At 43.3% G+C, this 27,512-nt stretch overlaps 1 protein-coding gene across 1 annotated transcript; it reads right to left on the bottom strand.

Annotated features, from left to right (window-relative positions):
• Window positions 1-26: 26 nt before the first annotated feature.
• On the bottom strand, window positions 27-27,215 carry PPM1D (protein phosphatase, Mg2+/Mn2+ dependent 1D). The gene is made up of 6 exons (XM_062617130.1): window positions 26,605-27,215; window positions 20,555-20,783; window positions 17,698-17,822; window positions 7,309-7,499; window positions 6,366-6,608; window positions 27-1,469 (listed from the first exon to the last, which is right to left on the bottom strand). Exons 1-6 carry the CDS (start codon window positions 27,050-27,052, stop codon window positions 918-920), a joined length of 1,788 nt encoding a protein of 595 aa, XP_062473114.1. The 5' UTR covers window positions 27,053-27,215; the 3' UTR covers window positions 27-917.
• Window positions 27,216-27,512: the final 297 nt, after the last annotated feature.

Below are 27,512 nucleotides of genomic sequence, written 5' to 3'. Positions count from 1 at the left end.
AATTAAAACCAAAAGGCACCCCCATCAAACTTTCACGTGTTTTATTTAGGTGAACATACACATGGTCCACAGATCAATGAAAATACTCATAAAATAATTTAAGAACTTATGTGGAAAGGTATTAGCAGCACCATCAGTATTGGAATAGCAGAAAAATCAAGCCTCCATAGGGCACGCGTTTATGCCTGGCTAAAAATGCCATCATTTGTAACAGTGGATGGGAATGGCTTTATAGGATGCTCTCAGGAGTTGGCGTTTTAAAACACACACTTTTTTTTGCTAAATACTTTTGACGATTAATGTTACAAAAAATACAACTAAATAAGATACTGCATAGTATTTTAATTAACATAAATGACTGGACATTGAGCTGGGTAAAGCCAGGCTCAACACCTCTGCTTCCACATACATTTCATTTCTGAGTAGAGAAATCTAAAGTTTAAAACCAAAATATAGACCTAGTGTATTCTCTAAAAGACACACTTTAGGTGGAACGTGTAAGTACTACGAAAATACATATCTGCCATTCTGTTTAATAATTTACTTTAGTTAAAAAGTTGTGAAATTCTCCTCACCAGAAGCGTATACAAATTCATCACTTTAGTAAATTAACAAAAAGGATTATTAATTTTCTTTTAAAACAAGGTTTAGCCCTGCTGTAACAATTATACAAGGAAGAAAACTGACTACATTTATATGAAGGAATACAAATTTACACACATTTTACAGCAACTTATACCCTACACATCTACAAAATTCACAGTTATAATACAAGCAAGTACAAGGCTGGGATAAAGCTGTTGGATACCAAAAAATGTTTCTACTTTAAAAAACGATAAAACAGGAAGAGTTTCAAACTTCTGCACCGACTTGCCCATTCTAACCTGACCAGAATCCACTTCCCCCGGAGCAGCCCCTCAGCACACGCACACTGCTTTCCGGGGCGGGTGGAAGAGCGAGGTGCTGAGCTTCTTCTGGCCGCGCAGGCTGCGGCGCATGGCCAGCCTGGAGTTTCTGCGCTGCGCCGTGGTGGACATGCCCTCCGGCGGCACGCTCAGGCTCCGGCTCAGGCCGCGCCTCGGCTTCTTCATCGCTGGGCCCGAGTTGGATTCTTCCAGTGTCCTTTTAAAGTTTGCCGTGGGTGTCCGCTCGGCATCCTGGGCTTTTGTCTGGCCATTAGGGGACACCTTGAAGCCTTTTTGGTCCGTGCCTGAATTGGCAGAGTTGGAAGGGGAGAGGCTGACTGACAAACCGTTGCTGTAGGATTCCTGTATCCTCAAAGCCAACGCTTTGCTGCACTTCTCCTCCTGTGGGCCTGAATCCTTCAGCGTCGCTCCTGATGGAGGTAAATTGCTTTTGGCAATCTCGTTTGGCAGCTCTAAATACTTTTCTGAAATCACGTTGCTATGTGTGAGGGGAGGGATGGGCTCAGAAGCATTCAGCCGTGGCCACGGATCATCTTCTAAAAGCTGAGAGGAAATAAAACATATTTAGGCATAAATATAATTATTTCACCCATGTTACCCTTTGAGAGCAGAGACAGTGTGTGACAGAACTTGTCTCAACCTTATCAGAGACGTACAAATCCTACTCCAAAACAGTTAGCTATTCTTCACGTGGAGAGGCAAAACCAAATTCAGAGCACAGATGTGAACTTGGTACTCTGTGCACAGTAGCTTCATAAAACCATCTATTTCAGCCCCCCAGCCTACAAGCGTCTCACAACAGCAGATGTGTCACCTCTGCAGTCAGAATGCAGACTTACTCAGCCCATGTACCTGTCTCTTTGATTCTATAAACTGCTCAGGAGGATGCACACATCTGATGTTGACTTAGTCAGCCATGCAGAAAGCAGTGCCTGCACTCCCTGATTTTCAGCAGGAGCATTTTGCAACATGTGGACATAACTTCCCTCCCTCAGACACTGTGATAAGTGCACCCGTACTGCCATCTGAAGATGTTACACGCTGTCAGATGGCCAAGCACCACGAAGTCAAACAAACACAAACAGCAGGAAGAGTCTTCTGACCTTCGTTACATTTAGATTTTTTGGTTACTGCATATCCAGATTATGATGTAGAGTGACTAACTCCTCATCAGTGCCCTGACTGCACACAGAAAGGTGGAGCGTCAGACAAAGCTATTCTACAAGCAGTTCCTGCCTGCCGTGCAGAGTAACACGTTTTATTGCCTGGTTTTATGCTCTACAACTTACAAAGAAAGCAACTCCATTCCTCACGGCACATCTATCCACTCTGTATAAAGCACAGTCATTCTATCTGTTGAAGAGACATGGTTAATCTGATGTCCTGAGAACCAGGGACTTCCTAAACCCTAATCCTACTTTCAGCTACTCATCTCTTCTGCAGCCTTTGAGAAGTGTTTCTGCCTCATTCTCAGTTCTACCAACAGGAAAATGGGGACAGTACTTGCTTGCACTATCCACAGGGAGCTTTTGGGAATTAGTATTTATGCAGTGCCCTTAAGAGATGAATTATGACCTTAATATAGATTTAATTGTGAAGAAATCCCCAGTCACTCAGCAAGCCCTTCAAAAATAAATTTCAAGGCCACATTACTCTGCATACCATCAATGTAAGGCAAATGACAGTAACTGAAGAAAACAGTGTGCTGGAAGCTCACATGCATACACAGCTGGATCAGAGTCAGTCAGTGGAACATCTCAGACAAGTAAACAGGCACTTTACAGTCTAAACCCAGAACTTCAGTTCACCTTCACGAAGATATCCTCAACTGCTTAGCCCTTTTGAAAAAGCTAGTACTGAGGTTTAATAAAACACACACCCCAAAAGAGAAAACAATCACAACTGTTTCTAGCATCTAGATTTGGTTTTCTACTCCCCTCTACTTCCCTGTCATTGCCCTGGTGTAGATAAAACCATTTCAATAATATTCTTTTACTACATATAGCAACACAGGAGGGAAGACCTTGATGGATGGTGTGTTAGAGGTTACCCAACTCTGTTCTTCAGGACTCATAAGGGACTGAGATGACACACAGAGCAGCCCTGGCAATGGTACTCAATCTGCTCATTTTCATTTCTGAAATTGTGACTCCAGCCACAACTGTGCAAGATGCTTACTGGCAACATCATCTGCTTGGCATGACTGGATAAGGCTTTAGGAAGCCAAATGAAGCCAGCGGATGAACTGCTAAAGCATGATGTAACAGAACAAGGAAAATAAAATGTGAATCATCAATTTCATTCCTCAAGATCCTCATTACTCAAATTGGATCACTGGCCTCAGCAATACCTGAATTAATCTGGTATTAGGAATTGCTGCCAGAAGGATATGCAAACAAGAAATACTTCAGTTTAATTGAGAAACTTTGACTTGGTCTCCATCTATTTCCAAATCTCTTGTTTGGGAATGAAGCAGCTGTTACACAGCAAGCCCATCCGTGCCTCCTTCAGCTCTCCCAAGGGAACCACCTGTTGCCACCTCTTGGTTTGGCTGACCTGTCCCCTCTGGGCTATGATCCTCCAGGAGCTGAGGCTGATCTGGGGAACCACCTCTCATGTACTTACAGAAACTACCATGATCCTTGCTCAGTAAAACTCAGTGGTAATTTTGTAAGAAGATGAATTAATTACAGACCTAAATTAGATCATATCTTTATCTGCAGCTTTATGTATCAAGGGTTTTATGCACTGCCCTACTTACTTTTGTGCAATCAGCAAACTGGGGTTTTTCCCTCCTGCAAGGCTGACACTAGGATCAAACAGGATCACGAAATAAGGGCATTTCCTGAATCCCTCAAGTTATCACCATCAGAAAAGAATTCCAAAACGCATCTCCTGAAGGACCTGTGTGGCTGTACTCCGTAGGGAAACTGCCACCTTGCAAGAAGGCTACTGGTTTACGTTCTGAGGCAAGGCATAAGAAACCACATATTCAACCATTTTAAGGGAGGGTCCCAAATGCTTCAAATGCTGTGTCATGTCAATGTTAATTTTAAAGAAAATGCTGAGCCAACAGCACTCCTGCACCACTCACCCAGAAGGCTCACACAAAGTCAAACTGCTGTGTAAAGGAAAAGCCTACAGCCATCACATAACCAGAATTTATGGAAATAGGTCTTTCCTTCCCTTGTGGCTCTTCTCCAACTGATGAACATCTCTGTACTATGAAAAATATACTGTTGCTCAGGATGGTGTAGTTACCAAATATACTTAACAAGTAACTACACAAAGTTCTCGTTCTGCAAAAAACGAGACACCACTGTAAAACATTTCATTCATCAGCATCTGCCTGGAGACATGGGGTTTTATCTCAAGTATTTCAAAACTGTTCTGACAGTGCAGTGGTCTTTTTCTGTCTCTTTTATTTCCAGCTTCCTTCTCTGCTTTCCTCTGCAGTCACAGGTACTCTGTGAGGACAGCTGGATGCTTGTTGTTAAAGCACAGACCTTTATGACATGAGTATTTGGAATAAAAAAGTAATAAGAAAATGGGATCTGTGTTTTTAAATTGGCGACACCAGTTCTATTTTAATCCAAGAGGAGAAAACTTTTGCTTTAAAATAGATTTATATGTATATATATATATATATTATCAACAAAGACCTGTAGCCAGTCATAAATTTCTTTTGGGCTTTGCACATTAAGCAATAAAAATAAAATAAGGCCCTAACTCCAAACACCAAACCTGTAAGTTTTGATCTCTTTAACTCTTTGTGACTGCCTGCTGCAATTTATCAAGAGTCACACAGCACAATTCACTGAATCTACTTTGAAGGGAAGGGGAAATCCTAAAGAAAAGCCCAATATTTTCACCAAGTCCTAATGCAGAAATTCTGCTTCCTTGGTTTGTTGAAGCCAATGTAGCTCAACGTTTATTCAATACTGATAATAGATCACACACAAAGCTTATGGCACAACTTAAAAGTACAGAAGTATTTAGAATTGAAATTCCACATATTTTGCTACACTGAACGGAAGGGGACAGTTTCAGCTTGCCATTTTATTAGCAGCTTGTTTCTAGCAAGAGACTGTTAAGAATTCCCTTTCCAATTTTTGCTTGCTTTTTACTTTACCCAAAGGACAGTTATCCAAAGATACTGCACAACATCAAAGGACAGTTACTTAAATCAGGAGCAGCTGGTAATTACTGAACAAACATCCACTCCCAACTACACTCCAGTTCTTAGAAGTGGGAGGAAAACACCAAAACCAGCATTTTTTTCTGAACAACTCTGCCTTATGTTAAGGGTTAAAGCTTATAACCTGAAGAAAGACCTTGTATTATAACAACTTCTCCTCTAACAAAGACCATTAGATCAACCAGAAGATGATAACATGATGTCTCAATCCAGAAAGAAAGCATTCTTTACAACAAGTGTTCTTGAATACATTAACCCACTGGTTACCTTCAAAAAACAAATGCCAAAAGAACACGCCACAACAAAACTGAACAAACTACACTGAGATTAAGAACCTGTCCACAAGCAGCCTGCAATCCATCAGCTGAGCATGGCAAGGCAGGAAAAGAAACTGCAGCCTGACCTTATTCTCTAAGGGGATGTGTTTGGTGTATTTCTCTCTTAAATCTCTGAGCCCTATAGCCCCATTCCTCTCTCAACAGCCTACTTGATTTTGGGGGGATCCTGGAAAACTTACTTTAAAGAAACAGTGCATTTAAAGTTGTGTGAATTATATGCATGAAGTTACAGTAAGAATTTCTTCTACATTAAGGAGGAAATACAGATCAACAGCTACTAACAGATATCCAGTCATAAAAACATTGTATCCCTAAACCCAGCAATTCTGAGAAGTTAAGACTATAATACTCTGCCTTTGGTGTCCCAAAGTCTTTCAAGAAACATTATTAAAAGTCCATTCCTTTCTCCAGGGCTTTGTACAGGGAAGTACTGAGGCTACAGCCAGGTGACTGCTCTCAAATGACTGCCCTGCAAATGAAATGTGTTATCCGGACATAGGTACTGCCCAGGCCTTTGCAGTTAAATAAAAATACAAGTTTAAAAAAAGGTGAAAAGGGGAAAAAACCAAAACAACAACCCATGGGGGGGGGGGGGGGGGGGGGGGACACACACACAAAAAAAAAACAAACCAAAAGAAAACCAAAAAAATCCCACCAAACAAAATACAGCCACAACTAAAACCGACATCAAATAGTGGTTTAAGTTGACAGGCCAGTAGTTCCCAGCAGTACTACTTCCATCACTCGCAGTGGTCTGCCTACACCATTGCCCCAATCCTACACATCAAAGTAAGCTGTGTAGGAAGAAATTGCTCCTAAGGGGAGAAAGAGGAGACTGCTCTCTATTTAGTGAGCTCCATGCTCAGAAGTGGAACACTGAAAACATCTAAATAAAGCTGTTACCTTGACGGGTGGGGTGCAGCAGCGGGAGGGCGTCATGCTGTTCACATCAGGGCTGCTGTAGCAGGGACTCTCTGCCAAGTTAAGATACAATTCTTCTTCATTTTCCAAGTTGCTTTTGCTCCCCTGCAGTGGCGAGATGCAGATGACGATGGCGCTGGTGTTATCTGCTCGCAGCATACGCTGCCTCCACCGGCCCAGTGCTCTGTTCACCAGCATTTTGGCACAGGACTGTCGGTGCTCTCCCTTCATGTTCACAGAAAGGGACAGAGAAAGCAATCAGACCCACCTGACATTATAAATGGAAGATGGACAGTTTACATGCCACAGCCTCAGTTATATATTCCTACTTATCACGTGCTGAAGCTTGATTCAGAAACACAAGAGGAAATATTAACTGAAATGTATCTTCACTTTAGAATCAGTTTACTGTAGAATCCACGTACACACGAGTGCTTTAAACCACAGAACTGACGCAATGACTTGCATAAATAGCCTGGTTGTAACACATCCTACAGTCTTTCCTGAAGTCTCTCAAGAGGTTTACAGAGTATTCACAGTCTGATGCCCAGATGCTCCACTATATAAATTCTTGACTGGTTTGCAAAATAAACCAAACTTAACTCCAACTTTGTACAAGTCACATAAAAGCCAATAAACAACTGTCTGCATTGTAATGTGACATAAATTTCATTTTCAGACATTTATTTAACTTCCTTTGAGAAGGGACATGCTATCAGCTTTATTACTTAGATACCACCCCTAAAATGACAACCAAGTAATTTAAACAATGTTGACATCCATGATATCTGACAGTATATGCCACCACAGTATCAGCCAACGAATATGGTGTGGCAAAGCTATGGTAGGTACTTTGGGAGACCAAGCAGTTTTTAGAGGAAATAAGTATTAAATTTCCACAACAACTTATAGCCACTGCTCTCACCATCAAGTATTTTTTCTCCTCGTGATCCTGGCACATGGAGATAGCATCTTGAGGTGGGATCATGTTCCACAGCCCATCACTGCCAAGGATGATGTATTTGTGCTTCTGGGGATCAATGGTGTGCACACTAGTGTCAGGCTCAGGAGACACAACAAACTCACCACTGTAGAAGTCGTAGCTCCAAAGATCACCTAGCAAAGAAGAAAGTGGGTTTGAGCTGTTGTGCTACACATGGGAATATGAATCTTGGAAAATACGGAAAAATGTTCTCATGTAAGCAATTACCACCAGTCTCAAGCTACCAACACAGTAATTTCAGCACAGCTCCTGTTCTGCTGCTGTCACTTTCTGATTGTATTTATTAATACACAGCAATTTAAATTAAAAAAAAAGAAAATTTAAAAAGAATCAAATAACAACTCAACCCAACCCATGTTTATAGGAGGTCTTCTGCCCTCTTAAAACTAATGCCTTCAGAAAAAGGGAAAACACAACAGATCAATACCTAGGAAACAGTGAAACCTCAATATCCAAGCTAAAACCTATACAACATTAGAGATCAGCCTGCATCGCGATGGTGTGCTGCCCTGCACACCCTAATAAGTCCTGCTTATAGGAGAGAACAAACCCCCAAACCCCACCTTTTCATGCCTTTTACTTTTAACCCCAAGATCCTCCATAGCCATCCAAACAACACAGGACTACATGGTTATGTCTCGCTGTGTATGTATTTGTACCCACAGGTGCCACAGAGAGGGAACAAAGGAAGAGGGCAAAGGAGAAGAGACTGAAGCCTTTCCCCTATTAATTGCCCTTTCTTTTTCTTCCTCCTTCCACAGCATCAGCATCCCTTCCAAAGCCACGAAGTGCTGTGTTAGAGTGTCTGTCCAGCTGAACACCATGTGCCAAATTTTGGGAGTTGGAAAGAAGCCACAGAACACAAGTGGTGCCTGGGTTCCAGCAGGAAAGCAGAAAATGAGAGCTAAAGCCTCTCCTTTGCAAGGCCTCATGAGTGGACCTTTCTATTTTTACAGCCTTCCTGCTGTGCAAATGAGTTTGGGGTCACCTCACCAGTAAGGATGGCCTGAACTGAATCTGAGTAACACATTCAAATCCAACATCTACTGGTTCAAGTTCTTCTTCCAAACCCTCCTTTGATAAAAAACACTCCATCAGAAGAAAGCATTTCCATATCAATTTATTTTAATTTCATTTATCAAGGATACCTGGAAAAAAACAAACAACAAAACTCATTCTAAGGTTGGGCCTTTCAAACAGGAACAGTGTTAATTTGCACTAACACCTTCGCTTCCTGTATTAAAAAGCAACAAAAAGCAACATTACTATTAGCAAGCACTGGCTATGTTTTTTCTGTGCAGAACACATGGCTTTAGAAGTAGACATTAATTAAAATGTCTGAGTTGAAAAGCACACAGAAGCTTAAGAACTTCAGTTTAAGAGTAAGGTTTTGTCAGGGTACTTTTCCTTTCCTTTCTGCTGGCTTCAGAAAGCATGCTGCAGCCTTCTTCCACGTCCATCACCACCCTTTCAAAGGTAATAATAAATAAGCTTTTTGTCTTCCTACTTCCTTCCATTAGGTTTGCCTTAAGCTATCAACCAGTTGAAAAGACTCTTCCAGAATGGGGAAAGGGAATACTTCAGCTCAATTACTCCACTTCACGGCAGCACGCATGGAGGGTCCATCCTTATTAAAGCCTCAATTCACCTTCAGTGCAGCAGCAGCAGCAGACAGAAACACATGCTTCTAATAAGTGCTAATTAAAAGCCCAGCCTGCTTGGCTAAAGGAGCACTCTGCTCCCCAGGCTCACAACAAAGCCAGCAGCTGGCAAGGAGATCAAAATAAATAGTGTACCAGAAGAGCTGAGCTCCAGCACAATTATTGTATAGAAATTGCCATAAAAAGTCTTCATGCGCTGAGAGTTCTTCACATCATCCCTGTTGGGGACATAGCAAATAAAACAGACAAGAGCTTGGGATCTTACAGCAACCAGACCTTGGAATCAGCAGCAGCATGAATTGCCAACATGCATCATGGCTTTATGCTTTGATTTGCTAGTTTGTTCATATTCATTTAGGAGAAGTGACAGATGTTATTAGCTGTGCTGTGCGATAAAAATAACCTGATGCTATTTAATTTTGGTTCATCTTCATACATGTCACTGCCCATCTGCTGCTCTTCCTGAGAAGACAGCTGAGTAATCCGTGCACTGATTTCAGTGAATCTTCCTCCAAGAGGAAGAAGGCTCCTCATGGGCATCATTGGGAATATCTCACTGGTTATAAGAGGATTCTGAGGATTATATACATGCTGAAGGGCACACAAGAGATTCTGGGAACACCCAGGATGAAGCCACGCCTCCCAAATTACAGGCCAAACCCCAGACCAAGAGCCCAGCTGTCCTGGTTGCGGTTGAAAGCCTTCCAACCTCAGTCCCTCCACTCCACAGTGAGCTGCTTTCTGAAGGCCATGGGGGAACTACACAATGAGGTGTGGGCTTGACACTGGAATTAAGAGATGGCACGGTGTGACTTGCATTAGAAAGGCTGCTGCTCTACTTGTTAATAACAGTCCATGTATTTGGCAGAATCCATGTGCAAATCCATGTTCAAGGCCAGACTGGATGGGGCTTGGAGCAACCTGCTCTAGCCGTGGCAGGGGGTTGGAACTGGACAAGCTTTAAGGTCCCTTCCAAAACAAGCCAGTCTGTGATTCCATGAAATCTGCAATGCAGCAACATCCCTACAGCACTACCATCATTTTTAACTGGGGCAGGAGAGATCAGAAAGAGAGGAAATCAGACACCACAAGAGGAAAGTAAGTTTTCCTGAAAGCAAATAGTGAAGAGGAGCTAGACTAGTCCAAGGACTGAGCTTCAAGACTAAATTTATTAAACATGCATTATTTTGGCAAAATGCATTCTTCCAAATAATCCCCCGTAGCATCACCTCTCTCAAAGCAGCATTCCAAGGCTGCTGCAAATGTACAGCAAGAACTGTATCTCCATGTGTTTTAAATTCAAATGTACTCATCACCTATTCAAGCTCAAAAATCTCTTAGAATAGACAACAACTTAGTTAAAGTTGTATGATGGAGTGGCACTAAAGCACAGTGAGACCAATTCCAGACTTGGCTGGAGTTGCTGAAAGCCAAATGGAGCTCTGGATGTCACAAACTGAAATAAATAAATAAAAAGATAAAAGCTTTTGTTTTTTCACCCAGGAAGAATTCCTCAAACTTTATGTGAAGCCAGAGGCACACAGAAAAATCCAGATTCTTCCTTTCTCAGCCTAGAAGGCAACAACCAAAACTTGCCCTAAAGAACAGGGTAAACTATCTTCAGTGTGAAGCTGCTGTGAGTCTGCTCCCACAGACCTACAGACCCAGCAGGCAGGTGAACCGTGCTGGCACAGGACTGTATGAAGAGTACTTTAAGAGTAATTCTCATAGACTCTTCAACTCTAACCAGCAAACACCAACCCTTGTCACTGGGGTGAGGTACTATATTTTAGTAGGTTTTTTCTCTCCTAAAGGGCAGAGCACCACAGATTAAGTCAATGCTTTTTAGGACTGCTACACAGATAGAACACTCCTGTCACCCATCTATCTTCCCCTGGCCAACTGGAGAGCACAGCACCACAGCGGCTGAGAAAGAGATGACAAACTGAGGAAGAGTCACTCTACCTGGAACCTTCTGGCATGATTCTGGGATGGAAAACGGGAGATGCAAGTAAGCCAGAAAGTAGAGTATACCTTTCCCTGAGCATTTCAAAGGGCTTGGAAATCTTTAATTCTGTCCCAAAGGAAGCAGATGGACCAGTGACCCCTGAGCAGACTGGGAAGCCAAGATAGCAAGATGATGTGATATGCCAGAGGCTACTATTACAGACGGGAATGCCAGGTTCTCAGACTTCACTTGGTGAACCATACTATTTTTGTTCCAGATGAAAACCCAAACATTTAACAACCTTCTTCTCTAAAAACTTACAGACCAGGAACGTTTCTTTTGCTGTGAAGCTTGGGTATTCGTTTTCCAAACCAAAAAAAAAAAAAGATATTAATATACCTCCTTCCCTTTCTTGAAGAAAAACCACACTGGTTTCATAGTCACGACTCGAACCGGAACAGTGTACAGGGATCTAGACAAAAATGACACTGCAGCTTATAAACTGAAAAACAGATGCTTGAAATCATTATACTAAAGGAGGAGGAAACCTATTTAGCTACCTGTAAGAATTACATCCAAATGTGTTGTCTATCTTACCTGCTTACTATTACCTTTTAAAATAAAAGGAGAAAAAAAAACCAAACCCTACTTGTAACTCAGCTGCTTCCAGGAAAGTAACTGATGTTACAAACAAAAACATCCACTGTGTAAGTAAATTGGACTGGATTAAGCCCAAAGTCTGCTTATGGCAAAAGCGTGTCCAGAAGTCATATATAAATCAAATCTTTAATTTGTGTTTCTGGAGCATGCTGTTTTAAATACAAAAATATCTTTTGGTTTTAATAGAGGAAAGAAAAGTTCACTTTTATAAGTCAGTCCTAAACAAAAACTCAGTTTGATTAATGCCAGATCTTTTTAAATCAAAGTTTTATCTAAAAGGTCTGTTAGTACAAAGAGAAGCCTTGCAGAACTTCCTTTCTTCACTGCCAATGAGGCAGTGCTGCTAGGAAGTGAGACAAATCTCAGCAAAGATAGAGGCAGTAACCACTTAAAACCATGCAGGCTGAGCTGTGGTGGAAAATGCTTCCACCAGAAGTCAGCTGACTGACAACCCAGTCCTACAGCCACGAGAGGGCATCTTCACAGCAGTCTAAGGACGACTGCAAGGCAATGTCATTTATACAACCCAGGAACGATTAAAGACCTGAGGGATGGTGACAGAACTGAAGCAGAAAAGTTGCACAGAAGCACTTTCACTACTCCTTCAGGAGCTTCTTTTACATACCATTTCAGTCAAATCAGCTGAATGAATGCCACCCTCAATGTTACACAGAAAAGGAAAGCCCAGGCAAGAGAGCAGCACTTCAGCAGAAAATTAAACAAATCAATGCATTTAAAATGAATGGTGAATTAAAAGCTGATTATAAGGCAGTCTGCACCATGACTGCTCATCTCTGCTTGCATGTTGGCAAAAATCACAGGCAAGAGAGAAAGAAAGGTGTCTGCCTCGGGCTACACCACAGCGTGAGAAAAGCCTGCAAGAACTAGTATGCAAAAGTAGAGGGGAAGAACTAAATTGGCACGCAGAAAGCTCTGAAATTTCTGGCTTTGAATGAAATCCTTCAAATGAACACTAAGGTGGAATTTCAAGCTTTGAAAGACAATCCTAGACAGCATTTGCTTAGCTAAAGACATGGGATAAACTGGAAGAATGAACTGACTAAACCTGGATAAAGTTCTACCTTTAGGAGAAAAGCTTTATTACTGCTATTCTACACTGATAGAGAAGACAGAGGAAGAGGCACACAGAGACACCTCCAGTCTGCCAAGGAGGGGAGAGCCCCAGGCTCTCTCATTTGAGCTACATGGATCCACATGTGCTTCACATGACCAGTGTAACACACAGACCCGAAAAGTAAAGCACACGCTCTGCATTTTATACAGGCAGACATATATATATATATATATATATATATATATACATACATACATTGTTTGGGGGATAAAAAAATTATACAAGCTAGAGCCAGACATCCCAGGACGAGACTAGAATCCCAAATGCACCTCACTTTGCACTGCAGTTTGCCTGGGTTTATATAGATTAAAAAAAAGCTATTACCAATATAACCTGGAAAATGCTGTACAGTACTTCAACACAACTTCCTAGCTCATGCAATTCAATATGATTGATCTTCATTCCTTCCTAAGGAGCAGGAAGGAAGAACTAAGCAGCAGACACTGTGCAGCAACTCTGCCCATTTCATTTGGTTAACTTACAGAAACTGAATCATGTAAGGAAATCCAAAATGCTTATACAGGATCTACTCTAGATCATCTGAGGTCAGCCATACCCTCTTCTCTGGGGTCTCACAGTATGCATGTTCAAAAGCTTCACAAACTATTCTGGCATCCAGTAAGCTGCTCTGGGAAACAGCTTCCCTGTCACTGACAGAGCCCCCATGCCTGCAGGAGCCATGCACCGAGTATTTACTGGTCCGGTACAGGGGTCAGTAGGAAACTCATGTTCTTATAAAAAGTCAAGCCTGTGTGGTAGAGGCCACTCCATCTAAAATATGGGGGTGAATCTATTACATTTCTACATAAAGAAAGGAAAAAAATCCTTCATGTTGCTACATGAAGTATTTAAGTAACAGGTTCTTGGTTCAGGTTTCATCATTCATTAATTTAAACCCCTCACACGCACACAAACAGCTACAACACTGTTAGGCAATCCCTTACTACATAACCCTTTCGACAGCTGCAGAGCTTGGCTCTGTATTAGTTCCCAAGAAAAGGGGAGGAGGAGGGAAAAAAGATCCATGAAAGATTTACCGGATTTAGACCTGATTTACCATCAAGAGATTCCATATGATTTAAAAACCAATCAAGAGCCATTGCTGCCATCCCGCCAGGCACTACCAGTCAACTTGACTGGTCTGGGAGACAGCTGAGGATGTCAACTTAAACAGCAAATTAAGGAAGCCACAGTGTGTTTAAGTTGCACTTGCAGACAATCCACAGAGCTCAGTGATCAATCACACCATTTGCCTACTTGCTTTTCCATTCTGTTCTTGTTTCAAGTTGTTATCACAAGATACTCAGAGCTTGGACCGTAGCTTTTCTGTGCTTTCCCTGCTTGGTATACCACCTTTTAAAGTTACACACATGGCCAGATTTTACTTCAAAACTGGGTTCCAGAGATCTAAATTTTTCACTCCGTATTTCTATAATGGGTTCAACACATGGGAAGAAAACACGCAATCTTGTACACTTACAGCTTTCTGCTTATCATCCCAGAAGTAGGTCTAAGTTAATGTATTTGGACAGGTGGCGTACCTGAAATGTAATCTTCCTCCTAGCACGTATCTGGCCATTATGTTACACACAGAGCAGGTTATTTCCCCTCTCAGCATTCTTCCCCCAAGACATGCATGTGTAAGCACACTCACGGGGATCTACAATGCCCTCCTGACTGCAAGAGGGAGATGCTGTCTCCGCAGGAAGACGATAACTAATAGATGATGCAATGATACACATGGACTCTCCAAAACACACAGCAACTTACATGACGGCTTGTTGCCCCTGAGCATCTGCTCTACAGTATCTGGCAATCTACACACTCAGAGCTTTGCCTTACACAAGGGGATTCAAGTAATTTGAGTCACCTCACACTTGGTTTAGGCATAGGCAGATAAATGGACAGTTACCATGAAATTGCGAGTGCCCGGAAGCTTACTCAAGTGATTATACTCTAAGGAAACAAAAATGCTCTTCTGATCAGAACAGGTAGCAAGTCCTGAGCTGAACAATTCTAAGACTGCACAGGGTTCCTAAGTATCTACTACAAGGCAAATTGGCATCAAGAAAGGTGTTTCAATTGCCCAACAGAGGTCAGCAGAAGTAGCTACCCTGAAAATGCAGAATACTCCGCTACACTATAAACTATTTCATTAGAAGACTTAAAAATCTGTATACACTACAAGCAGCACACAGATAATTTACAGAGACAGCATGAAGCCTAAATATCCTGACTTGTTATAGAGCTATAGGTAAATTAAATGTTACTTAAATGAAATGTGACTTAAATGCAGCCAATACTGTTGTGAGAAGCAGTGGTAATAAAAAGTGCATACCACACATGCTTATTTTAGGGCAGAAAGACACTGCATACAATCAGAACAGTAAAAGGAATGGCAACAGAAGTAATCTGAGCAGGACTTCTGTTGCACCAGTATTCTGTCTGCTGACCAACTATTTAACCAATGCAAAGCTTTTCCATAGTGTTTTAGTCCTGCTATTTCCAAAGCATTTGATGTACTCCTTACGAGGAGTGACAGACTTCAGGACTGGATGAGGGATTAGACTGAGTCAAAAATATTGTACAGTTTTGTTAGAGAAAGTCAAACTTAAAAGAAAAAAAAACAACAAAACATCTGTGGTCTAAATTTTAGCCTTTTTAATCAGTCTTCCCACTCTAAAGGCAGTAAATTCACAACTCCAGGCTCCTCTCCACAGTGCAAAGAGACTCTTTTTCCTGCTAAAAATTACTGTGCAATTATTGTCCAGTCTGGGATCTGTCTGGGATTTCTGCAAGAATAACAACCCATTTTGGACTTAGCAAAAAGAATCACTGTGCTAGATCTCTGTGGGATTGACTGGAGTACTGGGAACCAGTATGTGTCACCACTGACATTAACCCGCTTGGCCAGGCTCCAGCGTGACTGCTCTGTGCCAACCCGGGTAGCAGCCTGGGAGCCAGCCAAGGGGTCGAGCAGGCCTCAGCAGCATGAATGCAAATGGCCTTAGTCGTGGTAGGTCTTTTGTAAGCAGCGTAAGGGGCATGCTGGCCTCAGAAAGAAGTTAAATCCTGTTTCCAAACTGTGAGCGTCTGTGCACCATCTGGGTCCTAGGGAGCGAAGCAGCTGTGTTCCCTTTTCCAGGAGGTTTGTCATACCTCCTCAGAAGGGGATGCAAAAAGGCCAAGGAGGCTCCTTGAGCAAGCAAACACCACAACACTGTCACATCGTAAACCCATTTCTCTGTGATTTGAAGATGCCAAAGCACTCTTTCAAGCTTTCAAATCTGCTTTCTGAAACCCAGAATTGTTAAAAGATAAGTGTTCTCATTTCTTGGACCTGAAACTCTCCAGTAATCCTCTTCATCCACATGCAATAGGGCAAAGAATGCAATAGGGGGCTAACAGATGCATCATTCCTTGAATTCCCATCTGCACACAAACCCCAGCCAAATCCTTTTGTTCAACTTGCCGAGAGGAGTCAGATCAAAAGTCACTGAGCTGTTTAGACAAACAACAAACTCGCAATCATAAGAGTAAAGATTCATCATAATTAAGCACAGACGTTTTGTACTCTATGAGGAACACACACCCTTATGCAGAAAAGGAGAAAAGAGGGGTACAGAGCTCAGCAGATGAAGATCCTAGTCATCTATTGACTCCAAAGGATTTATTCAAGTCAGTTTTACTAACCATAAAATAAGCATCTTGCCTAAAATATGACAGAATTAAGACTTTAAAGATACAGAGAAAAATTTCCATCAAATTCAAACTTTATTGTTATTGATAGATCTCTATTCAGCCTCTTTAGCCTTTGACTCTTTCCTTCATACATAGCCATATTTTACAACATTAGTTACCACTGCAACGTTCTTCATAACACTGGATAAAGCCATGTGAAACGGATATCACTGCCTTTGAAATGAGACACAGTAATGCTATGCAATTATCAGGATGATCGTGGTCCCGGAACAGACTGTCCCCATGACATGCTGCCAACTGACCCCGGAACGCTGACAACACTATCGCGTAACTGTCAAGCTTGCCAAGAAGAAATTAAGTCACAGGAGAGTTTTCACAGGTAAAAAACATGATGCCAAAAAAAAAAAATCAAATTAAAAAATAAAAAAATAAAAAAATCAAACCTACATTGGGTATGTCTGGATAGAAAATTCTTCACCGGGGAAAGGGAAACAAGATGAACTGCACAAGACTGGAATTCTGCAAGGAAACTGAAGGAAAAATCTGACCAGAAAACACTAGCGCTCATGGGCAAGAACCAGCCAGAGATTTAATTATGAAGTATTTCCCAAAACCACTTTCTAGAAAGTTTTCTAGGTAGTGTAACATGCCTTTTTGACCTTTGAATAAAGTGTTCCTCAAAGATAGCTTCCCATTACTTATACTCTTGCACCGGCAAGTTATAGATGTAACACAGACTTGACTTTCATCGCTTTGTTCATTCTATGCTAAGCCTTGAAAGAAAACAGATCCACCACAAAAGGAAGACCAAAGTATTTCATATGCTACACAGCAAAACTTACTCTTACCACCATCTAGTCAAAAAATACAGTCTTATTACTTCAGTAAAACACAAATGTGATCTCCAACTTGAAGACACATTCTGCTTTGTACATTTTTGTTTGCCCAGGGATGAAGTACCATCCTTGTGAGTCTGACAGCACGTTGTAGGGCAAGTCCTTCACTCACCAATGACACCTTCTACAGCTTTATTTGAAAAATGAAATCCATATTCTATTAAAAACACTTTTGAAAGGGCCACACTTTCAGAAGGCCTTGTAATCAAGGCAAGCAAGCCCCTTCTAAACTGGATGTTTTGGCAAACAGGGTATAATCCAGTTCTGTATGCAGCGGTGTCTCACTTCCCAGACACAGGCACAACTTACCGAGCGCTCTGGCAACTGCCAGGAAGGGAATCTGGTCGATGACGGTGCTGCGGCGCACAGGGCCGTTGTGAGTCAGGCGAGGCCTCTTCCAAACAACACGATTCACACCAGACTTGTTGATCACACTAAATCCATCAGAAAGAAGGAGGGGTTAAAAAGGAATGGAAATGAAAGCATGGAAGTTGGTTTCAATGACACAAAACCGGTTTAATATGCAAATATGGAGTCAATAACGACAGCACCCTCAGGGAAGTCCACAGCACAATTAAATATTTCAAAACACACGGTATCACTTAGATAGTTTCATTCCGTATTAAGCCAAATGGAAAAGTGGAACATGAAGGGCAGAAGAAAAAGCAAGGGAATGAAAACCTGGAAGAAATTCTGGCTGGCTGCAACAACCAGAAGTAAGAGTATCTTTTCAATCTGTCAGAGAAACAACAGATCTGAATTTGCTTTCCTCAGATGAGGAGCATCAACGTCAACTCACTTGGGTGGAAATAATCATGTAGTTCTTCCTTCAGTTTTCTCCATCTGCCAAATTTTGGCAGTGAGGAGCAGCACAGTGCAGTTGAAAAAAACAAAAGAGAGCAGAGCACAGCCTTCTGTAGGGATTTCCTTAAAGGTGCATCAACGTGAGGCAGATATAAAAGAAGAATTGTTCATAGCTGCTATCTGCTGAAACCAGGAGATAGGAAGAAACAGCTCTGCATTTGAATGTTAACACCTGCCCTAAGGCACCCAGCACTGGTTTTAGTTCTCACAAATGGCATTAGAAGGAGAAGCTACAGGACAGTATGGGCCTGTAAGGATGCTGGGGAGGGACTCTTCTTTAGGAACTGTAGTGACAGGACAAGGGGTAACGGGTTAAAACTTAACCAGGGGAAGTTTAGATTGGATATAAGGAAGAAATTCTTTACTGTTAGGGTGGTGAGGCACTGCAATGGGCTGCCCAGGGAAGCTGTGAATGTTCCATCCCTGGCGGTGTTCAAGGCCAGGCTGGACAGAGCCTTGGGTGACATGGTTTAGTGTGAGGTGTCCTTGCCCATGGCGGGGGGGGGCTGGAACTGGATGATCTTAAGGTCCTTTCCAACCCTAACTTTCTATGATTCTATGACTGAGGAAGAAAAGGCAATGGAACAAGGAACTAGCAAAGCCTGGTCCCAAAAAGTTAAGAACTAGATACTTAAAAGCTAGCTTTTATCCAAGGAACAGCCATTGGTAATTAGAAACTGAAAAGCTCTGGAACAGCCTCAAGTTTCCTCATACTGAAGCTATTCGAGATTCACTTCCCGAGACTTCAAAGGCCTTAACAACAAGGGCATGTTTAGCTCCATCCTTCGCATGCACAGTGCAGCAAAGTCACAAACATCACATCCTAGAAAGCCATCTCATCCACTTGTACAAGAATAACCTCACAAAGCTAACCTCAGCCACCATCAGAAACACCTCATCCCACGCTCATACACTGTCACTAGGAAAATAGCATTTTTAATGCAAGATTCAATTATGCTCTCCCATTAACTTTTCCCAATTTGCTTTCATGGAAGAGAGGACATTAATAAGCAGAGCTGCAATGTTCCACCTCACTCCTACCATTTGCTTCACAATAGCCTGCAGCAGCCAGCCTGGGAAACACAGAAGAAGGACCAGTAAAAATAAAGATTTAAAAAAGAATAAAATAAGATTTAACAATTCCCGTTGATGCAAAGTTCCAGGGAGTGCTTCTTTGAAGCTTCAGAGACTTTCAGTCTCTGAGATACAGAACTTGGGAACCCATATACTTGCAAGTACTAACCTAGCAAAACTGCACATTACCCTTCCTGAAAAGCTACAACAGAGCTAACTGATCAACTTCCACCTGCTAAAGATACAAATGTCTGAAGGTTAATGAGCTGACAGGGTTCTCGTATGGATGATGTCAACAGGAAAACCTTCAGTGATCTGTCTCTGAACTGCAAGAGAAGGAAACCATGCCCATCCATCTGGTGCCATACTGCGGAGCAAAAGAACACAGAGCTCCTGTGAAGCTATGCCAAATGCGAGCCCTGAGGTTTGTCTCCAAACATTAGTGCCATCTGACAAACCTGCCAGCCTTCCTCCTCAGTCACAAGAGCACACATCAACCACAACTCAGAGATGTTCCAACATCTGCCAGCTCCTGACAGTGAAGAAATTACTAATATGCGTTAAAACATGGTATTCTAACATTTTCAGCATATATTTAAACATGGCAAATACAGTATCTTGTTTCAAATCTAAGATTATTTTATATTCTTTAAACAGAAGCTTTGGAGAGCCTACTCAACAGCTGCCATTGTCACCTCAGGAACAATGCAGAATGCAGGAGACATTACAGAGTATTTTGTGTCAAAACTGCTGCGTTTCCACCCTTTGACAAACCAGATACGCCAGAGCTCATCTCATTATCTTTATGGCAAGGCAATCCTCTCCCCCCAGGCTCCTCAGAATTTAATGAAAAATAGGTCAAATAGCAATATCTCCACTTCCAAAGTTTTCAGTGAACATTTAGAACTGTAGTTTAGAACAGCATCTCATTTAGAACAGCACCTCAGCTGCCTGATCCACCAGGAAACGAAGAGTTTGCTTACACCATAAATCACCAGCAAAAAGCACAACAGCGCAACAACAGATCACACTAACCTATCCCTCAACAAGCTAGGAAAAAAAAACACAGAGCACAGACAGGGAAGGAATATAAATAGACCATGAGATTCACCAGCTTGCTTGCTCCCCCCCCCCCCCGCCCAAAAAAAACAAGCACGCTTAAGCCTAGTGCAAAGACAGAAATAGCACCAGAGATCAAAACTGAAGTAAAAAGCACAGAGACACTTACCTGCCCCCAAGGCCTTCAATTCTCTCCCTTTCTTTGGGAAGTTCTGGCTTGTGGTCCTGCGTCACCTCCACAGCTCTCACAAAGTCATCTTTGGGGTCATCCTGGACTCCCAGCACCACTCCTGAGTCACCCACATGAGCAACATACATCTTTGACCCGCGGATAATTACCACGCTGGCAGTGGTTCCTGACGTGCTAGGGAGGCCTGTCATGGTCTTTGGCCACTCTGCTGCAATGAGATTAAAACAAACAAGTAAGAATACCTTCGGTTTCAATTCTGTGGAACTGGTAACGTTTTGAGGCTCAAGAGGAAGGTGTGCCACAGAGCCTTGTGTAACATTACAACACAGGGCGTGTTTAACTATAGTACCGCCAGGCAAACCAGTGCCCTCAGATCCCCCCCACTTTCATAACATCACTCCCCTACCTAGAGCTTCAATTAACACAGATAAAGACAGTGTCAAAGCACCAAGAGAGGAGTCAAAAAGCTGTCTCTTCTGGTTTCATGTTCTAAGCACTACTAGAAGAGTATGGGGCAAGATGTGCTCCTGGAGTGCTGAAGGGGATCAATCAAGTGTTTTGTTAAGCTCTGCTGTTCACTTCCCTGGCTGAAGAGGTAGCAATGTTACAGATTAGGTCATTTTTCTGAACGTTTTACTGGCAGGAAGGTTTTCTGGACATTCCTGAAGCCCTCAGAAGGAAAGAAAATGCTATTTTACTTTGATATGCTCAAGAACATTTTAAGTTGGGTAACTTCTCAACAGCCTTAGTCACATTTCCTTCTGGAGGACTGAATGAAGCAGATGATTTAAGTACACTACTCAAAACCCAACTTCGAATCTGCAAAAATTATCCCTTAATTTCAGAACAGCAAAATACCTGTACTAGTGTGAACTACACATGGTTACAGAAATCTTTCCCCACTGTTTTGCCCTCAAAACACGTAACACTCTCTCCCCATTTATGTCCAATCCAAATTTCTCTTTCATGCCTTTTCTTGTCTATTTTTGTGTCTACACACCCAAGTTCATCTTCTTCCAAAACCCCACCAAATGACTGAGACGACATCCTAATTAAGCCAGATTAGCCATACCAGTCCTCCTCCCTACTTCAGCACCCTCAGAAAACAGAACTCAAGTTCCCAGTTATCGGCTGATTTCAACTGTCAACAGCAACCTCATGTTTCTTCCTCACTGCACCCACTCCTGTCTTCAAACTCAGAAGGGAGACTCATCTCCTTGTCACATTCTATCTTCTGCACTTCACAAGTCACGCTCACACAGCACAACATAAAAATTCCACTATGATACACATTCTGTTTGCAGGAAATACCCAAGCCAGACTGCTAAAGCACTGTATTACTTATTTTCCTATAGCACAACAAACACGGGGGGGGGGGGGAAGGAAGGAAATAATTTAAGGCCTTTTCCTCTGTAGAAACAGGTATTTTAAACTTCAGGAGTTTCAAAGAGAAGCAAAAGATTAGGAACTTAGGTTCTAGGGCCACTGAATGATGTGCAGAAGCTCAAGACAAGAAAGAGAAGGCATGGAAGACATGATGAAGGAGAAGCAGAACTGTGCAGTATGATGATGAAAGCTCATTTCCTCAGTGTTAGCTACCAAGAAACACAGTGTAATTCAAACATTTAAGATCTAACAGAGTTCTAGCTTTGTGTTCTAAATACTAAACTACACTTTCTCCCTAGGAGAAGCTTTATTTCAAGAACACAAACATTCAATCAGCTTATTGAAGTACTTTGTCTGGCAATTTTAGCTGTGGATATTAAATCTAACACATTTCAAATGGAAAGCAAATGAGGGAGGAAGCCAAGTGGTAATGAGGACTTCAACCATGCACTTAACAGAAAACAAGCTGCAACTAATGAGTTTCTGTCAGTACAACAACCCCTCAATAGCAGTAAAATATATTAGAGAGTCAAATCAGTCTTTATGGGAGTGAAGAGCAGAGTGAAATCACCCACTTACGAGAAAAAGAATGATACAGCAGCCTCAGGTTTTAGGCTCCAACAGAACAGAAATTAGATATGCCTATCACCAAGGGATTTTAGTTTATGCCTTGCTCCTGTTTAGAGAGAAGTATTATATATAGCACAGCATATTCCTTTCTTTAGAGATTTCATCTCGTCAGAAATTAACAAAAGTGTCAGAACTGCTAAGCTTTCCTCTGAGCACAAGCATTAAAACTGAAGTCTCCTACCAGACTCCTCCACACAGCATGTTTTTATCAATCATACAACCAGCAACGGGACATCTTCTAACACAATTTGTCCCCTCCACTTGAAAAACACTGCCCTTCACTCAGCTTTGTAACTTGGAATTGGTAAACTGAGCTGCCTTTGTAGCTGACGAAAATGAAATTGTCACCTGCTGCCTAGGACAGAAGTATAAAGGGATTTGCTTCATAAAATTTGACTTGATTGCATTTAAAAACATTCAGTGCAAACTAAATGGAACCCCTAAGAACAAACATGCACAGGAAACTACCATCAAGGCCCCATATTTCTTTTACAAGATCTTTTATAAGACAAGTGGGCACAACTCCACTGCAGCTGGGAAGCTTTCCATCCAAAAATCCCATCGTTATGAAACAGTGCAGCACACGCTGACCCAGCTGATGCGAAACGAGAGCAGGAGGTAAATCCCATCTGTGTCTAGCAGGGTACCAGCATCACTGCCTGTTACAGATTGTCACAATACCTGCCCACAAAATACCACACCTTCCAGTTCTGCAGATGTACTCCCCACTCTCCCAAGGAAAGAGGATTAAAGGAAAAAGAGAAAAGGCACATTAAGTGTTCAAGATATCTAAAGCTATCAGATTTATAATCAAATTTGTCCTTTACAACAGTAAACAGTTTCAAGAGGCAAATCCGTGCAGCTTCCAGGACCGTAAGTTGTTTATATACAACTTGCAATCACTTCTTACTTTATTCACCCTTCTGGTGGAGGGGCTGGAGAGAGGGGTAGTAACTGGTTTAAAACAACCCATCCCAAACGGTATCTGTTACACCAGAATATGGATCCTACACCAGGATACCACATCTGTAATGGAAAAAGAAATACTCTGGCAGTCTAAAAAGCAAATTCCCTTATGATGGTTGGTGTGTGATCTGAAACATACAGACTGCTTCAAAACAGGCATGCGGAAGTTCTGTGCCTGTTCATTTTTGAGAATGATTCAAAATTATTCTGGGAATCAAAACCCGCTAGGGAATACACTTCATTCCGATCTCCCTGGTTTTATACAGGTTAACTACAATACCTTAGTTACGTTAGCTTGTTCTAAAATTCTTGTTAAACTTTCAAAAAAATAAATGCTATATGAACTTTTAATACAGCAACAGACCCTAAAAACTTTACATTATCCTGGAAATCTGCATTGCCTGAAGTGGTTCAGGCCCTTTACAGATTACAATACATTACAGAAACTTCAGTATGTCTACGAATAATCCTGACATTATTTTGCAGTGAAAATTTACAACCCACCCTTGCTATTTCATGAGAGATGAAAATACTATTGAACTTCTATTGCTTTGATTAAATTTAATGGGAAGAGTTATAACCAAAGCAGAATCACACAGCTCTAAACTACAAGTAGTCACGCTGAAATAAATGTTTTTAATAGTATCAAGCTATACAAATAATTCAGTACCAAAGAAATATAAACCTGCACAATCCTCGGAAGAGTCACTTCAAAATCTGGGACCTCCTGAGAACACTTCTCGTAAACACCTTTCCTACCACCGCCAATTGTAGGAACAGACTTCAAACATGAACTTTTACTCCGGAAGCCCTTTCACATACAGAGAAATTTATTACTATATAATTAAGGGCAAAAATTATCAGCAATGACAAAGGGGTATTTTTCTGGGACTCTCATGATCAGTGTTTCTTTTCTACACAAGAATGTTTCTTTTCACAAGAGATGGTCACTGGGTTGACCCACAGGTTCCAAGAACTGGCAAAGCAGCAGAGTATGAGCTTTTCCAGCAGCCATCAACTGGAAGCAATAAAAACTTCATCCTTTACACCAAAAATCCAAACCGTTTTCCCACCACTGTTTCCAGACACCAAAATCCCCAGTCTCCCTTTCAAGTTCATAGAGTTGCCTTACAGTTGATTATATGGAGCACTATTTACCTTAAGTAAAACTTGCATGAGAAGTTATAAACTAGACATAGTGATGCTTTTGTCCACTAAAACTAGCTGTCAGGCACATGCAGCAGAAACCAGTAAGCCCAAGCACGCTACGTAGAAGTTTACCATACAGCCTACCTAAACCCATCATCAAGGGCTCACAGCCAGAGCTGTGTTGTTTCCCACAACAATTTAAATTGGTTCCACGACCCAGGTACTGTTTGCTAAACACTCATTACTAAAATAGTACTTCCTGTATTCTGTCATTCCACTCCAACTCTCTGCATCTTGTATTCACATATAGTTACAGTGACAAATAACAGATCAAGGAACTGCACCCAGAAAATGAAACTCCTTCCTTCCCCCCCCCATCTTCCCCTATTCACACATCTTTCTCCTCCCCATGCAATCCTGCAGCCCCGGGGGATGACACACCACTCAAAGCTGTGGTCAAGTTCTGGTGCTTCTAAACGTTACGCCCTTTCCTTTCTGCCCAGTATCAGTGCACCCTCAGCCTTCTCCCGTATCTTTTCAAGAACCAGACATTCACACAGCTTCTCTGTGTGGCTATTCAAGAAAAAGGAAGAAGAAAATGAAACTGGTTTGACACTGTAATGTGTGTCCCCGCCCCATCACTTCGCTGAAACCCCACCGTGCGCTAAGTGCAATTCTTGCTTTTTATGTTCACCTTCCAAGCCCACTGTCAGCAGCACTATGTTTCTGACCCAGTGGTACTGTGTCCCGCTCCTGCCTGCCTGTTTTCAAATGCCATTTGTTCACTGTTCTTGTATTCTCTCTTTCTAGGACCTCCGAAGACATAAATGCATACACAACACACACTTTGCACAGTATATACGAACAACCACCATACTCTAAACCATCATCTTCCCCTTACCGAGGAAAAAAGTAATTCCTTTCAAAAACTCAACTCTGCAATCTCACTCTATCTCAGGGAGGAGGAAGGCTACAACTGTCTTGTCACTCTCTTCTCCTTTACCCTTACCTATTTAGGACCGCAACTTCTATCCTACTACAGTTAAGTAAACAGTCTATAAATCTTTAGGATACTGACTGTTTCCTATTTTGGCAGGTACACTACATACCTCCTAATGCTCAAACAATATAGAATGAGCAAACGATTACCCTTTCTGCAACAGCCAGATTTTGAACCCTTCCAACAGAACTCTACAGAAAACAGTTGGAATGAAGGTACAAGATAAAAAACACTGTCTCAGCCCATTTCAGTTTGCTAAAATTACCTTTTTTTCATGATACTTTGGGCAAGGGAAATCTAAGGGCGAGCTCCATCAAGGTAACGAGATGAAGACCTCCCAATAAACCGAATTTAGCGATCCGGCTTGCAATCCCCCGAGAACACACTGCAGCTCTATAATCACATCACACTACACAGCACATTGATCCTACAACGTGTCCTCCCACAGTATGCTCTCCAGTTTTTCTTGTTATACCGAATTACTTGACTCAACACCTCGGATCACATCCCGCTCTCCCCTCCCCGCTCCCTGCAGACGGAGTCGATGCCGCCAACAGCGCGGGTGCCCCGCTCCTAAACGGAGATAAGAGGGAGGCTTTGAAACACTCAGCTCAGAATAGTGCGGAGGGGGCGGACGGGGGGAGGAAAAGGCGGCTAAAAGCGGGATGTCCCGCGCTCAAGGGACACCGGCAAACGGGGAACGGGAGGCGGACAAGGGGGTCCGCCGTGACCTCGGGTCTCGGAAGCGAGACCTGAAGGGGAAGCACGGCTGGGGGAAAAGGCCGTGAGCCGGCTGGGGGAAAAGGCCGTGAGCCGGCTGCGTTACGGGGCCTGAGGCGGGTGGGCAAAAGGCCCGGCGGAGCGGGGTGCTGGAGGGCGCCAACCGTTCGTAACTTACGCAGCTTTTTCCACATGGCCCGGTGGCAAGCGATGAAGCCCTTGCGCAGGGCCGCGCACACCTCGGCCGGCTCCGCCGAGCAGAAGCCCTTCTGCTTCTTGATGAAGCCCCACAGGTTCTCCCGGGCGAACTGGGCCGCCTCCCGGCCGCCGTGCCCGTCGCACACGGCGAAGAAGGCCACGGATCGGCGTGGGCACCGGCCGAAGCCGGGGCCGGGCGGCAGCGCTGCCTCCTCCGGCGCCCGCGGGCTCCCTCCCCTACGCCGGCCGCTCTCGGCGAGGGGCTCGGTGGCGCGCGGGCCTCCGGGCGCCGCTCCCCCTTTGTGCGGGGGACCGCGCTCCGCTTCGGCCGGCGGCTCGGGCTCCACCACGATCTGGGTCACGTCCTCCATGTATTTCCTGCCGCCCTGGTCGGAGTACACGCTCACCCCCAGCGAATACCCCTCCATGGGGGGGGGAGAGGCTCGGCGCGGCGGCGCCCGCCGCTCCCCGCCCGCGATGGCTCCCCGCCCGCCGCGCACTATTGTTGCTGCCGGCGGCGCCGCTCGGGCATGTCCGCGGCCCCGCGCCGCCTCCGACAGCCCCCGCGGGATCGGCGGGCGCGCAGCCTGCCGCGCCGCAGCGCCCCCTGCCGCGCCCCCGCCTCGCCAGGCCCCCGCCGCGGCGGAAGGGGCGGCCGGGCGCGTCCGCGGGCACCACGGCGACCCCTGTCGGCGGCCGGAGGGCACGCAGGTAGCGCCAGCCGGCGGGGCGGGGCGGGGCAGCCCTGCCGCTCTGCTTAAGGCTACGTTCACAGGTCACTAGCTCTCAGTAGGGTGTCAGCTACCAACTGGGACTCCCCATGCTGCTCCAGAAACCCCAGCACGTTCCTCCACCCCATCCTTCCCTGCTCCTGGCCGCAACACCCTG

This window comes from Pezoporus occidentalis, unplaced genomic scaffold, assembly GCF_034315485.1.
Source record: "Pezoporus occidentalis ecotype Australia unplaced genomic scaffold, CSIRO_AGI_Poc_V1 ctg192, whole genome shotgun sequence".
NCBI lineage: Eukaryota > Metazoa > Chordata > Aves > Psittaciformes > Psittacidae > Pezoporus > Pezoporus occidentalis.
Note: the sequence above shows the minus strand (reverse complement) of the source record. Positions and strands in the feature narration are given on the sequence as shown.